Source organism: Carassius auratus, chromosome 24, assembly GCF_003368295.1.
Source record: "Carassius auratus strain Wakin chromosome 24, ASM336829v1, whole genome shotgun sequence".
Taxonomy (NCBI): Eukaryota; Metazoa; Chordata; class Actinopteri; order Cypriniformes; family Cyprinidae; genus Carassius; species Carassius auratus.
This window is the reverse complement of record NC_039266.1, coordinates 6,981,418-6,997,597: the sequence shown is the minus strand read 5'-3', so window position 1 is coordinate 6,997,597 and position 16,180 is coordinate 6,981,418. Positions and strand designations below refer to the sequence as shown.

General features: G+C 35.2%; 1 protein-coding gene across 5 annotated transcripts in view; it reads left to right on the top strand.

Moving 5' to 3' along the window:
* wdr37 (WD repeat domain 37) overlaps positions 1–16,180 on the top strand; it is a 40,960-nt gene that overhangs the window by 11,572 nt on the left and 13,208 nt on the right. For all 5 annotated transcript variants that reach the window (XM_026200842.1, XM_026200843.1, XM_026200844.1 and 2 more), the window contains 6 exons: positions 4,255–4,390; positions 5,771–5,842; positions 6,002–6,046; positions 6,566–6,642; positions 8,152–8,386; positions 8,517–8,658. In XM_026200842.1, the coding sequence (XP_026056627.1) occupies positions 4,255–4,390; positions 5,771–5,842; positions 6,002–6,046; positions 6,566–6,642; positions 8,152–8,386; positions 8,517–8,658 (707 nt within the window). The remainder of the gene's footprint in view (positions 1–4,254; positions 4,391–5,770; positions 5,843–6,001; positions 6,047–6,565; positions 6,643–8,151; positions 8,387–8,516; positions 8,659–16,180) is intronic.

Sequence of the window (16,180 nt, the reverse complement as noted above, 5' to 3'; positions counted from 1 at the left end):
AACAGTTGGGGGTCAAAGCCCAGTAGTGATGTGCTTGGTGACAAGCCAACGCTAACACTAATTCAGCATCATACACCTTAACAAAGACGATAAGACAGATCTCAAGAATGAGTATTGCTTTAATTTGCTTATGGAAGTTTTTAACGGTTGGCTTGGAAACCTGTGATTGGTATTGATTTTCTTCTGCCTGCAAATCTTACCCCATTCAAGCAGTTTGGCCAGAGCAAATGAACACTTGAATAAGTTCATGATTCTAAAGAACTCTTTGATGAAAGGCCAATCAGAGCATACTAGTTCTCCATCTGAGCAAACTCTAAACCAGTAAGAATCTTTTGCGCCAAAAATATGCCATGGTCAAATATCTTGATGGTGAGCAGGGCCAGATGTGCAGGCTGGAAGAGAACCAGGACAGTTGACTAAATCTAACAATGGTATTACCGTTTAGAAGGGTTTATAGACCGCTCAATTGGACCCAAATGAATCTTTCCCCTCTTTGTGGAATTTCTGTTCTAACAAACTCCGTTTAAATCTGTTTGTAAACACATTCTCTCTTTATAAAGTTGATCCCCCTGCTGAGTAGTTCTGTAATGTGGTATCCCTCATACAACCCTCCCCTTTAAAACACAAGATATGACAGAAGAGAAGAAACCGACAGCTCTTTCCCCCGTTACAGTGAACATTAGCTGATGAATCTCGTTTAGTCAGTGTTGAAAATGCTCTCTTGTTTTTAGGCTGTAAATAGCGTATTTTCTTTTTCTATATTAGGCCTATCGCATTTAGCTGCTTTTTAATGCCATAAACAGTATTGCAAATATTGAATGTTCAATATTATTGTTTGCTTAAAATTAGTACTGTCTTGATTCGATCAATGAAACGAAAATGTTTTATAAATGAAAATCTTCCATTAATCCGTTGTATGGTTTAGCTGAGATCCATTGACAAGGATAAGAACAAGAAAATAAGTTATCTTAACTAACTATAATATTTATTTTTACTATATAGTTATTACATGTTTATTACATACTTGTTAATAATTTATAAAGCATAATACTTTTAATGTTTTAAATAATAGTCGGTTAGTAATGTTAGTTTTGTTGTTTACTATTAATCATGAACAACAAATCACAGTACTGTGTTTCCTTAGTTCAGAGAATATTTTACAGCAACAGACACTGGAACTACTTTTAGTGTTTTTTTTGTTTTTTTTTTGTAATAATATTATTTCGATTTGATGTAATAAATATGTGCACTGCCAATCAAATGCTTGGGATCAGCTGCGCCACGTGGATAAGTTTTTTTTGTTGTTGTTCAAATCAAAGCTTAAATAAACATAGAAAATGTGTCCGTGTGGCGCAGCTGACACAGAACAACATACGCTGTTTAGGTTCAGTGGAAACTCTCCAAATTTGTGTCAGTGTTATGCACAGTAGACAAATTGATGAATAAAGTGTTTTGTTTTTTTCGCAAAAATTAAACAAAAATAGTCTCATAGCTTCATAAAATTCCGGTTGAACCCCTGATGTCATATGGATTATTTTCCCGATCTCCTTGCTATGTTTCTGGACGTTGATCAAGTAAATTACATGGTTGTTTATGAAAGGTATAAAAAATATCCTAATTTGTGTTCTGAAGATGAACGCATTTCTTACGCGTTTAGAAACGACATGAAGGTGAGTAATTAATAATATTTAACAAACTTGCATTTTTTCTGTATTGTTTAATCAAATCGATACAGCCTTGAAGAGCATAAGAAACATAAAATATTTTACTGATCCCAAACTTTTGAAAGGCAGTGTAGTTGAAAACCCTCGTGGTTCAATGTGACTTTGAAGGATATTGTACGTGACAGTTCAAGGAATTTCATGATTGTCTTTGGATGTTTGATAGAACTACAGTATGTGAGGAGCTTGTTCAGTTACTATATAATATTGTTTTCTAATAATACAGAGCATTTTCACAGTGCTGAGAGGAGGGCTCATTGTGCTTGCTGTGTTTGCTCTTACCTCCAGTGAAATGTCAGGCTCAGCAGTGCTTAGTAGTGGTTAGGCTGCATATTGACATGCTTGCACACCTCCCTCATCCATTGCTTTATAGAAGTCATTTGCTTCCTGTGATGCCACAAGTTTTATTAAAGCTAGGACAATGTACCTCAATACTTCTTTATTCTGAGTATTTGCTTTTACAGATGATGCTGGGGATGCACAGATATAGAAATGTTGGCCGATATGCCAGTTTTCATAATACTATCTAATAATTGCCACTATTATAAATCTTTACTGTTTAAAAAAAAAAAAGAAAAAGAAAAAAAAAGAGGGGATTTAACTTAAGTTTTAGAGATTTAAAATTAATTTAGGTTTTAATTTAAGTTTTAGCCATAGATTTTATACATTATATTATATATTTTAGTTTTAGATGCTGTTAAAATTTTAGAAAACTAAAATAAACAACAACATGAAATGGTCACTGATATATTGTGCATCCCTAAATAATTTTTTGTCAACTTATGTTGGTGTCATCACTGTAGTTAGCTAGTAAAGATTACTGTATAGTATTTTTTTTACTAACCAGAACATATGTAGAGTATTTTACAATTGTGTAGCTGTAAATTGTAAAAAATATCTATTTTATGTTTTCAGAGGGAGCAGTTGAAATGTTAAGTCAAGTGTTGAACCTATTCAAATATCTAAATATCAAATGATCTGCAAAATTTTAATTAGTGATATACTAATACAGTATATACTCTTTAAAATGAGAAATGCTGGCTCTCTGCAGGACAGATGGAGGCGTCGGTGCGCTCACTTGTTCTTAAAATACTCAAAAATTTTTGGTCATACAGATAAGAGTTATACATCTTTCAAATCTGTTAAAACTATATGTTTAGTTGTGTGCACAATAACAACATAACGTGCTTTTGTAAATTATTGAAAACAAACAGGATGTGCTTTATGCCATTATCTCAGTCTCTGAACTTGAGAGCAAAACTCTGTGTATATTTTTGCCTTACAGACATTTAAGATATATTTATAGAGAGTGAAATGTCTACTTTCAAATGAATCCATTCAAATGGAAAACAAATATTCTCAGATTATGTAATTTGTGGGAAACATGCATACAGCATCCACTACTGTGGAGATGATGAGTCAGTGACAGTGTCTCCGACTTCATCTCTTAAACTGAAAGCAAAGAAAGCACTAGTTTATCAGTGAATTATTAAAATGTTAATGCAGCCTCCTTACTGTTTTTCCCTGACGCATTCATAATCATAGCTTCTGCAGTGCACTGTGGCTAGCTTTATGAGTGCGCTTGAGTGCTAAATAGGCTTTGTAAGCAGTTAAAGGCTCATTATAATGGTTTAAATGGTTTATTAATAAACGTGTGATCAGTCGACTAAGGTTTAAAATAAACAACTACTAGTCAAAACTAAACTAAATTGTTATAATTGTATAAATTGTTCAGAATACTACTGTGTGACCTGTATTTTTAATCAAATAAATGCACCCTTGGTGAACTTCTTACACATTACAGATCCTAAACTTCTAATAACTTTTAAAAATGTCTAACCTATTAAACTTTTAACATCCGATTCCATGGTAGTTTAGCAGGAAAGGTTGTTACAGTGATATTACTAAAGATCCCTTCGGTAATGCACATTTTATTTTATACAAGATATTTTAGTTGCTTTTAAAAAAATATTGTGTGCTTTTGTGAATGTGTCATTTACTGGCATTCAATTGATACATATCTACTCTATGCATCGACACCATAACAGCCATTGCTCTCTTAGCTCAACTTCTTCAATTTTCCAGAGATGATCCATATATTTACATGCCATTCTTTTTTTACGATTTGCAAACTATTTTGCCATTCATTTGTTTTTCAGTCATAAATTTATTCACATTTGTCAGCTTTTATATATTTTAATGGGGTTTGAATGCTGTTCTTGTTTTATTGCTTATTATTGTTTGTTAGGGTGTTTTAATTTAATCGTTCTCATTTCAGAAGTATTGACTGCGCTCTCCTTTCGTAGACCTTGATCATGTTTGAGAGACTGTATGACTGAATGCAGTGTTCATACAATCCACAGTGTAACCACATGATGTGTGTCATAAGTGTAGAGGTGTTACAGTCATGTATTGATTCCCCATGCTTCTGCGCTGCTTACTGTAGCTGTGTAGTTAGATCTGTGTGTGTGTGTGTGTGTGTGTGTGTGTGTGAAACTCTGACCCAATGCTCACTCTCCTGTCCGTTCCTCAGATTGTGTCCAGTTTCAAAGCCACCACGTCTCGTGCAGTGTGTCAGCTGGTCAAGGAGTACGTGGGACACCGGGATGGGATATGGGACCTGGCTGTGACCCGGATTCAGCCGCTGGTTTTAGGCACAGCTTCAGCTGGTAAGTCTGACACAACCGCACCCATTATTTTTTAACTCAGTAGAGTTTTTTTTCTTCCTGTCCAGATTAGGGGTTTCACAGACAAATTGAATAGTCGCTGTCAATGCTCTGCCGTGACGCTTTAAGCTTGACGTTGACTAGTCGCTGGTCCTATAGAGGGCGCAACAGGATAAGAAATATTTGAAGGACTTCCACATTTACACTCCATTTCCAAACAGTTAAAATGACAAATAAAAGTATACTTCAAAAGCTCCACAAGACACGTGTGATTATATTACTGGGTGCTCGAAATTGAGAACGCACATTCTAAACAGCTTATTGTACAGGTAAGTTAAATGCTGCTCTAATCTAATGCGCTGCTGCACTGTAACACACACACACACAGACTACAGACAGTAGCTCGTACGTCACGCGCAGATCACTCGCACAGAATCATTCAACGCGGAGATGTACTGTCAATGCTGTCCTGTGATTTCTCAGTAAAATAGCTTAGAAACTGAAAAGTTCAAGTATATGTTTCTTAATAACTAAATCCCACAGCATCACTACTACCAGAGATGTAGAAATAATTCACACAAACACTCGCTCTAATTAATGCATACATGTAAATGTAATCTTTGCTGTGCTACTTTCGAACGAGCAGAAATCTGTGAGAAATAAAACGACCCAAAGGCAAAAGAACTGGTAAAAATGAGCTGTTATAGAAGCAATAGCCATGTACGCAGCACTGTGTCATATGCCATAGCAGTGCAGAAGGTGTTTTTCTCAGCTCCAGACTTATTTGTTCATTAATGACGTCATCAGCAACTAGTCAACTTCGACTTGACTTTCATCGCATTAAAGTCAAATTTAAAAAATCAGAAGATTCGTCCAGATTATTAACCCTTGTATGTTTTATGGGCATTTTTGTCTGTTTTTTTATGCTTTCAATCTTTTGGGAAGTATTCATAAATTTAGCTAATTTTAAAAGTACATTTTTTTTTTTTTTTTTTTTTTTTTTTTTTTAATGATTTCTGAAGATCATGTGACACTGAGGACTGGAGTAATGATGCTGACAATTCAGCTTTGAAACCACAGGAATAAATTACATTTTAAAATGTAAAAATTTTAACTTGTACTTAAATATGATTTACATTTTAACTGGGTTGCTCATTTTGCAAAATGACACACTACTGCTATATACACTGTTGTTCAAAATCTGTATTCATTTTCACTTTTAATGATCTGTAATGTTGCTAATGCTCTCCAAGGCTGAATTTATTTGTAAGAATAGTAATATTGTGAATAATATTGTTTTCTATTTGAATCATTTAAACATGTAATTTGTTCCTGTGATGGTAAAGCTGCCTTCTCTGAATGAATTCTGTCAATATTGTTTAGATCACTGCTCCATGCTGTGGAGTATTGAGACTGGGAAGTGCCTGCTAAAATATGCCGGCCACGCTGGATCAGGTACAAAGCTCTTTCACATTATGTTTGTGTGTGAGCATTTGTGTAAATTAACTTTCATCTGGAGTTTGTTTTCTTCAGATCCGACATGCTCTGGGTTTGGTTAGTGTTAAGCATGTTGCATTGTTTCTAATGCACATTTGTTATTTTGTATTCTTGCAGTCAACTCCATTAAGTTCCACCCGACAGAGCAGATGGCACTTACAGGTAAACAACAGCACATTCAGTGGGTTTATATTCCCATGTGAAACATAACAATATAGACAAGCAGAAAAAAAAGTATTATAGCCACAGTGTGAATGTTTCTTATTTGAGTAGAAACAATTAAATAATTTAAAATATTGCAATTCATTCCGGGTGCATCACTTATTTTGAGAATAGCAAAGAGTAATTTTCATTAAATAACTTGTTGCTGATGCATTATGGCGCCGTCCAGTGGTTATAACCATCTATTACACATTAAAGACACATGTATGAGCGTTTGCTAATGCAGCAGTCATATCTCTTACTGTGAAGATGTTAATGATGATTCATTTATCCTGTGTCTGAAGCCTAAGTTGCTTTTTAATATTTATTTTCCCATAAGACTGAAAACTAGATCTTTTTTCATAACTCTATGTGTATCTCTTCCCCCTCCTGTCAGATGCTTTTAAATGTGATTTGATAGATGACTGTCCTTTTTTATATAATGCTCCATCTGTGTTTGTTTTGTCTGTTTCCTGACAGCGTCCGGGGACCAGACGGCACACATCTGGCGTTACATGGTACAGCTGCCGCTTCCCCAGCCCCCAGCAGACATCAGTGTAAGTGTGAACACACACACACACACGTTTGTTCTTGTGAAAATGGGTTCATCCCATAGGCCTAATGGTTTTTATACTGTACAAACTGTATACTGTATACTTTATACTGTTAACACACACACACACACTCTCACACAGACTCTAACACACACACACACACACACACACACACACAATGCTCACACACACACAAACACACTGCTCATCCGAATCCAGGTGACTTGCTAATGCAAAAAGTCAACATAAATATTAAAGTCAGTATAATGTTTTTGCAATTTTTTTGTGCTAAGTTTATAAGTGTATGTTATTAAGAAAAAGTTAGTTGTTTTAATACTGAAAACATAGTTTGCTCCAACTCTAAAAACATCTGTAACTATCGTACATCTGTTCCCTACACTAAATATTGTGTTTCACTTAAAAGTGTGTCACATTAACGCTGCACTTTTTGTGTTCAAAATGTACAAAATAAATATAATAAGCAAGTACATCATAAATCCATTTTCCAAACCGTGTTTTTGGTTTACCCTGAATCACTAGGTTACATCTATAATAGGTTTTATTTCAGACTGGTTGAGGTAGGAACCGCTGTGGAGATTCGTCATAGACATAAACAGAGAGAAGTATCTCCGGCTACAATGTTCTTCTGCACACAGTTCTGATTATTAACCATTAGAGCGCCGAAAGTTACCGACTAAAGCTTTAAGGAAATAAACTGAATGAATTTATTCAAGATTTGACATAATTATTGTCCTTTTTTCCCCCATTGCGTTCCATTTTTGTGTAATTAATGTTACAAGATGTAACTCCTTTTGAGAAAAATAAATAAATACATGAATGAGTGCAAAAAATACTTGAACCAAATATATTCTGTTAAACCTTTTAATATATACCTTTAAGTTCAGGTTTTAGGAATTTTTGCATTTTATAGTAGTAAAATTGTTTCTTGAGTTTTAGTTACTTTAGTACAGTTTACACTACATCCAAATGAGAAATGCTAGCTGAAATGAAATATTTTATATATTGCTGAATTTGATTGCTTCCATTGTCCTCATTTGTAAGTATTTGCTTAATGTCTAAATGTAAATGTAAATTTGATTTAATTTCAGTTGATGTTCATTTTAGTAGCAAGCATGTTTTATAAGTACCGCAAAGCTGAACATTTAATGTTGCAAAAAAAAAAAAAAAAAGACCATGGATTGTACAAAATTGCAAACCTCCTGGGGTTAAGTGAACTGAACTCTCTAAACTGTCCCCTTGACTTGTGTGTTTAACAGCCTTGTGTGTGGATTAACTGGTTCCCACCATGAATATAGCCATAGATGCTGGAATGGCGTTAAGAAGAAAATAATCAAACAAACTATAGACCAAAAGTTAGATAGCGTAGCTTTAAAATGTTCAGTAAATGGCTGTGTGAACACATGCTTTTATTGATCTTTTCATTCATTTATTACTCTGAATCCGCTTTGAACATGCATTTGTTTCATGACTCTTATTTCCTCTGTGATTCAGGCCTCGCTGGACGATGACGGGGACTTCTCTGATAAAGACGAGGCGGACGGCGAGGCAGAGGGCCCCAGTGAATGCCCCACCATCCGTGTGGCCACCACCACCTTGAAGAGCCACCAGGGGGTGGTGATCGCAGCTGATTGGCTGGTGGGAGGAAAGCAGGTGGTCACTGCGTCCTGGGACAGAGCCGCCAACCTCTATGATGTAGAGACCTCTGAGCTGGTGCACACCCTCACAGGTAAACCAGACACCGCTGCACGGGATGCTTCTCTGGCTTTGCTTGGCTCCTTTGCCAGGGTTTCAGGGTCAAGTAGCTCTGTTTTACACTCGTCTGTGTGTGTGTGTGTGTGTGTGTGGTGTGTTTGCAGGTCACGATCAAGAGCTGACCCACTGCTGTACTCATCCCACCCAGCGTCTGGTGGTCACCTCATCCAGGGACACCACCTTCCGCCTGTGGGACTTCAGAGATCCCTCCATCCACTCCGTCAACGTCTTCCAGGGCCACACCGAGTAAGTCACGTGACCTCGAGTCTCACATGCCAGACATCTCACTGTCTGCATAACATATGATGAAACAAAAATGCAATAAATGAAAACAGAAACACTTGCCAAGTGCCAAATGGAAGTAAAAATTGGTGCCAAATGAGAGTAAAAATGAAATCTTAGTGATGCAAGAGCTCTTCTAAAGTCAAGATCAGTGACTGTCGGCCATCTGCTAGCAACCTGACCTTTTGTTAGCAAGACAAAAGACTTTACTGTCATAACTACAGAACTCAAGACATCTTTGACCAGAATTTAACAAAGTAATATTAAATCAGAATTATCTAGTGGAGACAATAAAATGTATTCTTAATCAAAAACTGCAAAATATGAAAATACTTTTTCATGACTGGGAAAGTAGTAATTTTAGCTGATAAACATCAGTGGTGTTGTTAACTGAAATAAAGAATAAATAAATATTCTTGTTATTGAAATAAATAATATTAGATGAAAAACTAATAATAATAATACAAATAACAGAAATGAAAATGTTAGAGATGTTGCTTTGACAGCTAACTGAAACTGAAGTACTAAAATGACTAAAACTGAGATATTAAATGAAAGATAAATAGAAATCTAAAACAAAAACTAATAAATGACAGGATGTAAGTAATTTGTAAAATGTAATTTGTTACACTATTAGAAATGGTTGGAGTAAATCTGATATCAAATATTAGATAACAAATTGAAATCGAAATAGAAATGTTGCCTTGGCAAATAACCAAAATTAAATAAGGTTAAGGTAAATTACTAAAACTAAACTTATAAAAAAAAGAAAAAAAAAAGGAAATGACAGAAGCACATAAAGTTACTAAAATTTCAATTAAAATGAATATGAAAACTGAAAATATAAAGCAAAAAGCAAATTCAGATTATTAAAAAATATTATACTAGTGTATAAATAATATCTAGAATGACACATTCAAAATATGTGAAATGTATTTAGTTTGATGAATAACGTGGGCATTATTTAAACTCTTTTAGTCTTTTATTCCCTCTGACCACAAGGTGGCAGTGCATTGACAGCGAGCACAGAAACCGCTTGTTTCTGAACACTTGGGCCTATTTATCACATCGCTTTAATTTCATTCACTTCAATTTCTTCAAGCCGAGTTAAAGCGAACCCTTTGCTGTACTACGGCTGGTTGGTGTATTTTGCCTGTGTGTCCCTCTCGTGTTTTGCTGGCGTGTGAAATCAGTTGTGTGCTGGTTCGAGCAGGAACGAGGAGGCGCTGCACTCTTTGATTACCAGGGATTACACGCCGCTCATTATGTTCAAGCCCAACATGTATAATTCCGTCAGATCCCGGCGTAATGCTCTCAAATAGACAATCAGCGTAATGAGATTAGCCGCTTCCCACCGCCAGCGCCTCCGAGGAAAGTCAATTACTGTCCTTCACTCTCATTCAGACTGACGAGGAGCTCCGATTCTGACCGGGATCGCTGTGGATCATCTGCAGCCGCACACCACTCACTCACTTCATTAATTACTCAAAGCGCTCATATTTAAGCAATAGTGAATCGTAATTAGGAAATTATATTACTCCACGAACACCCTCAAACAAATATCTAACAGTGTCAATCCTGAATCCCTTTCAGAGTTGATTTTGTGGTGAGAAACAAGTTAAAATAAAAAATAAAAAGATTAGGAAGCTGGTATGGTTTTTAAACACCAAACAAATAACCATCTTTTATAAAATGGATATTACATAATATTCAATGAAATGTTTTTATTAAAATTAACATTTGCATATTTCTTTTTAACTCCCAGGGATTGAGGTTTATTAGAGCAAAGAGATTTCTCTATAGTTCTAAACATTTTATTTACTTATTATAATAAATATTATTGTCTCAGACTTAAAAAAAAAAATAAAATAAAAAAATAATAATAATAATAATCTTAAAATAATTACACATTTTAAAAAATGCAAAAGATCTAAGCACCAATAAAGTATTTCAACGTTATGAAAATGATTTAAACCATTAAAAAAATACTACTCAAAACAAACTAAGTAATTAATTAAAAAAACTACTAAAAATGACACAGAATAAAAAAATAAAAAAAACAATCTTAAAATGAAAACTCTCTCTCTCCATATATATAATATATAAAAACCTATATATTTTTACTGTTTTGGATTTGAATTTGTGTTACCTAAAGCAAGAATCCTAAAGCAGAGGCAGTTCTCTGTAGACTTGAATATGAGTGGAGTATCACGTTGATTTCAGAGTTGATGAGACGCAGCTAATTGTGTTGAGCTGCTGAATTCACCTGAGCAACACTCAACACAGACACCTGTGTCGCAGATTCTCTCAAGGTTTTTCTTTTTTTTGCACTTTGGAATGGCAAAGAAAGTCTGAAAAAGTTGCTTTAGGAAAATATGAAGCTTTAGTTGCATCTTTATTATTCCAATATTTAGAAATATACTGTACATCAGATCTTCGCAGCTGTTTGAGAAAGTGTGGAGCTACTTTTCATAGTGATCAACTTTTGCATATTGGATGATAAAACACAAAAATCTAGTGCCTGCTCAACATGCAGATGAAATTTCAGGGGAAAAAAAATGATAAAAAAGGAATTTACTGTATAATGCAAAATGTAGGTGCTATTTAAATATAAAGTCTGCATGTTCTACATGCTTCTGTATGAATAAGCAATGCAGTTTTGCATTTGTTTAGTTTAATTTAGATAAATTAATACAGAAATATATTAAATTGTAATGTAGTTCTCAGAGTAGTAATTCTAAAATTCCAGTTTATATATATATATAAAGCATGTTAGGATATCACACTTTTTTTCTTTTCTTTTTTTTTAAACCGTAAGCCTCTGGTGTGCTGCACTTTGTCAGCAAATGGCAGATTTTTGTTGATTTTTGTTTGATGTGCATTTTAAAAGACCACTGCTTTTGATAATATAGATCCATACACAAAATCCAGGCTAAACTAAATTTGTGAAAAAATAAAACCCTTTGCTGGGTCCTATTAATCTTAAAACGTTAATAAGTTGGTGTAGGATTTACTATGAAACCTAACTTTTTTTCTTTATTTATTTTTTTTCTTTCATTTCTGTTGTTTATTCAGGTTTAAACTCCAAAATGCAGTTGTGATAAACCTTGGCACTTTTTCATCAGTGTCTCAGACAGAGTTCCAACAATTATTGACTAAATGATTTTGTGTAGTTATACAAACCTCAACCTCATGTCATTCCAATCCAAACCCAGGATGCATTCATTAATATCAATTATTAAATTGTTAATATTTATGAATTCAATTGATTAGACATCCATCTCGATTATTAAAATTCAATTAAACCATTAAAACAGAAACAAATTAAATTCGGTAAAAATAAAATTGTATCTGGGGAAAAAATAAAATGGCTTTCGTAAGGCTTTAAATATCCCATTTTAATACCAGAATATCATACATCAGAAAGCACTCTTTTGACTTTTGCCTAATATCTTATTCTAACAACTGCATAGCAACATTATAGAAGACACTCTGAACCCCTTAGCAACCAATTATCAATGGCCTGATAACCACCCACAACACCCTGGCATGCTAGCGGTGAGTTTCACACATTTTCTTCAGACGCCTGGCACAGAAAGTTTGACTCGGAGATGCACCGAAAGGCTTAATGAATGAGAAGTTAGACTGGAAATAGCAGTGTATAGAAGTATTTCTGCATGCAGATGTGTGTGTGTGCTTTAGAGACAGACAGCTGTTGGTTGTAATGAGTGGCGTACAGTGCTGTGTGTGTGTGTGTGTGGGTTGATTGAGTCACGCATGAGAGACAGAGAGAGGGTGTTGTGCTGTCAGTGGGAGTGAATGCTCTGCTGCACTGGGACCGTAAGATGAATGAGCTCTGCAGCGCTCCTGGCAGGAGCTGAGGACCTCCTAAAGACCAGACACACACACTTACACACCTTCACACAGGCTGCGTTTTTTATTCATTCATGCTGAGCGTGTCTGTGGGTCCAGCATACAGGAGTCATGCCAGACTACCTTTCTCTCTCACACACACACAAACTCTCACACACACACACATACATACACAATCCTGACTTTCTGTCATTCAGACTTCCTATCACTCTGATTTCCTGTTTTCCTCCCTTTGCTTAACTTCCTCCACCGGTGTTTACTCCACATGACCCCATGCACATATATGTGCATATACACACACTTACTAAGTCGCTTGGTTTCTTCTTATTTCTATCAAATAGAGCCCACAGTGGAATCTCATTGGTCCAAAAACTCCAGCTCTACACAGCTGTATTATAAGCAATGAATATGTTCCTATTGGCTGGGATTGTATTGTGATTGTATTTTTAACATATGTAGGCATCAGTGATGCGCGAGTTGATCCGAAATGAGTGGGTGCCTGCGGTTACGAGTCATCCAAAAATATTTTTAATGATATTCGGGTCGCGGTCGGTCGGGTCATTTGAAATAAAGATGCCAATTAAATGTTTGTAATTTATATAGTACTAGACACAATTTTGGAATACATAGGCCTAAACTTTATCGGCTGAATAACTGGCGCGAAGATGATGCACGAGCTCAGTCTGTAGGTGGAGGCGGCAAGAGAAAGGGTGAAGACGCTGTTTTTGGCAAAACATGATTTTGACGACTTCATTAAGTTTTGTTTTATAGAAAACTCTTTTTAAAGATTTTCGTTTTGTTTAAATTGTTTCTTAATTTTGGCACGATCACTTGCATTGCATGTGAACTGGAGGGCACCAAAACTCAGCTTGTGCCTCACAGATTTGAGAAATATAGGCTATATATTACAGAAAGCTTGGAAAGTCTACTTTTAAAAGAAAATATTAAAAACAAAATAAATAGGCTACTCTCTGATTATGTAATCCATATGAAATGTGCATTTCTCTCTGGGCTTATTGACGAAATAATTCTTGACAAAATTAGAATATAAGAAGGATTTTTTTTTTGTGTTGGTATTTCTTTTTTTTTTTTTTTTTGCCTAGTTCCTATAGTCCAATGATGCTACGATGAGCATTTACTACTTTTAAAAAAATGCGGGTCGGGTACAATATTTTCTTTTTCTTTTTTTGCAGAGTTGCGGTCGGGTTAGTTGAAAACGTCGGTCGGGTGAGGGTTGTTTATACATTGACCTGCGCAACACTAGTAGGCATTTTGATTAAACTCGAACCTTATTGCGATAGTATTAATGGGTCAATGTGATAAAATGTAACAAATAACAATGTTAATGTGATAGAATGGTAAAATCAGAACATTTTTCATTTACTAACATTCTCCAGATAATAAATTAACATTTCTGTTTAAGCTTTACACATCACTAACAATGTAATTTGTTAAAGTATGCGGTCTTTTGACTTTTCTTTGTCAAAAGGCATACACTGAGAAAAATAAAATAAAAAAATTATGTTAGATTTAAATTTCACAAATAATCACAAAGATCATGAAAAGATGTGTAATATTAATTAACTACATGTACGTACTATAAGATTAGGATTAGGGTTTAGTTTAGGGTTACTTGCATGTAGTCATGAATAATTCATTGTTAGGTAACGTGTAACAAAGACAAATTAAAAAAAGTGTGCTTTTTTACAGTGTGTCTCACCAAACATAGAAATCCTGTCATTATTTACTGATCCTCCGTTCATTCCAAACCTATAACACTTCTATTCTTTTTATGAACACACAGGAAGATATTTTAATGAAACTTGAGACCATTCTGTCTGTTCAAATTGATGCACCCAAAACTGTTCAGAAAGTTTATAAAGACAAATTTTCTGAAGATGCATGATTACTTTATTTGATGTAAACATTAATTTAGGCTTTTATTTACCATTGATCAAAGTACAAACATAGATCACATCAAATATCGAAATCTTAAAATATATTTCCCTTCCCATTAGTGTGAACATACAGAACAAAAACAGATTATATATGCATAAACATTTTTAGCAATGATAATTCAAATGTGGTGATCAAAGGAGGAGATGAATTGTTGAGACAAACTTTCTTATCTGCTACGTTCCTGACTGTACTGACATAATATGCTGACGTAGTGATGTGACTGATGTGATGAGCGTGATTTCTGCCATGCAGCGTGGCTGGTATAAACACCAGCACTGACTGCCACGATCAGCTCCTGTGCGCCGCAGACACATGCAATGATGCACAGATCAGCTCTGACGTCTGCTGTTTAAAAGGAACCATCCATTCATCATATCATCATGCCAAACTAGAATCATTGTAATGTGACGATTTAGATGCTGGTGCGGATGATTTAAAGCAGCAAACACAGGTGAAGTTTGAGCTCACAACCCTCTACGGACACCTTGGCAATTGAATCACCACTGGTTAGTAAATTTTTTGGGGTTTACTCGCCAGACCGATATAAATCTCCTCTCTCTCTCTCTCTCTCTCTCTCTGCGTATGTGAGACAAAGCGAAAGCGAGTCTGGTGCCTTCAAAATAAAGTTTACACAATGTCAAATACAGGTGCGTTGCACATCCATTCAGATGAACAGAAAACTAGGGGTTGAACGACTTCTGATTTTCTAAATTCGACTTTTATGTGATGAAAGTCAAGTCAAAGTCAACTAGTCGCTGATGACATCATTAATGAACAAATAAGTCTGTAGCTGAGAAAAACACCTTCTGCACTGCTATGGCATATGACACAGTGCTGCGTACATGGCTATTGCTTCTATAACAGCTCATTTTTATCAGGTCTTTTGCCTTTGGGTCGTTTTATTTCTCACAGATTTCTGCTCATTCTAAAGCAGCACAGCAAAGATTACTTTTACATGTATGCATTAGTGAGAGCGATTGTTTGTGTGAATTATTTCTACATGGCAGCATCTCTCTGGTAGTAGTGATGCTGTGGGATTTAGTTATTAAGAAACATATACTTAAACTCTTCAGTTTCTAAGCTATTTTACTGAGAAATCTCAGGACAGCGTTGACAGTACATCTCCGCGTTGAATGATTCTGTGCGAGTGATCTGCGCGTGACGTACGAGCTACTGTCTGTAGTCTGTGTGTGTGTGTGTTACAGTGCCGCAGCGCATTAGATTAGAGCAGCATTTAACTTACATAAAGCATATTAGCTGATACAGTATAACTGCGACAGACTCGTATCAACTGATAAAATCGGCAAAACGATATATCGGTTGGGCTCTAGTAATGTCTGAACTTTTTGAAACGTCTTAAGTTTTGGATGAATGGAATATGTGGAGGGACTAAAATCTGTCTGCTTTCATTAAAATGAATTATAATTTGTGTGATAAAAAAATATATAAAGTTTTATAGGTTTGATACCAGAAGAGGGTGAGTAAATAGTGATGGTATAGTATAATTTTCATGTTTAGGTGAACTAACCCTTCAATGAATTTCACCTCCAAAATCTGTTTTATTATGATATATATATATATATATATACAAACATACACACACACACCTATACCTATAGTTTTTATGAGGTGTACATATTTTTTCACAGCATTG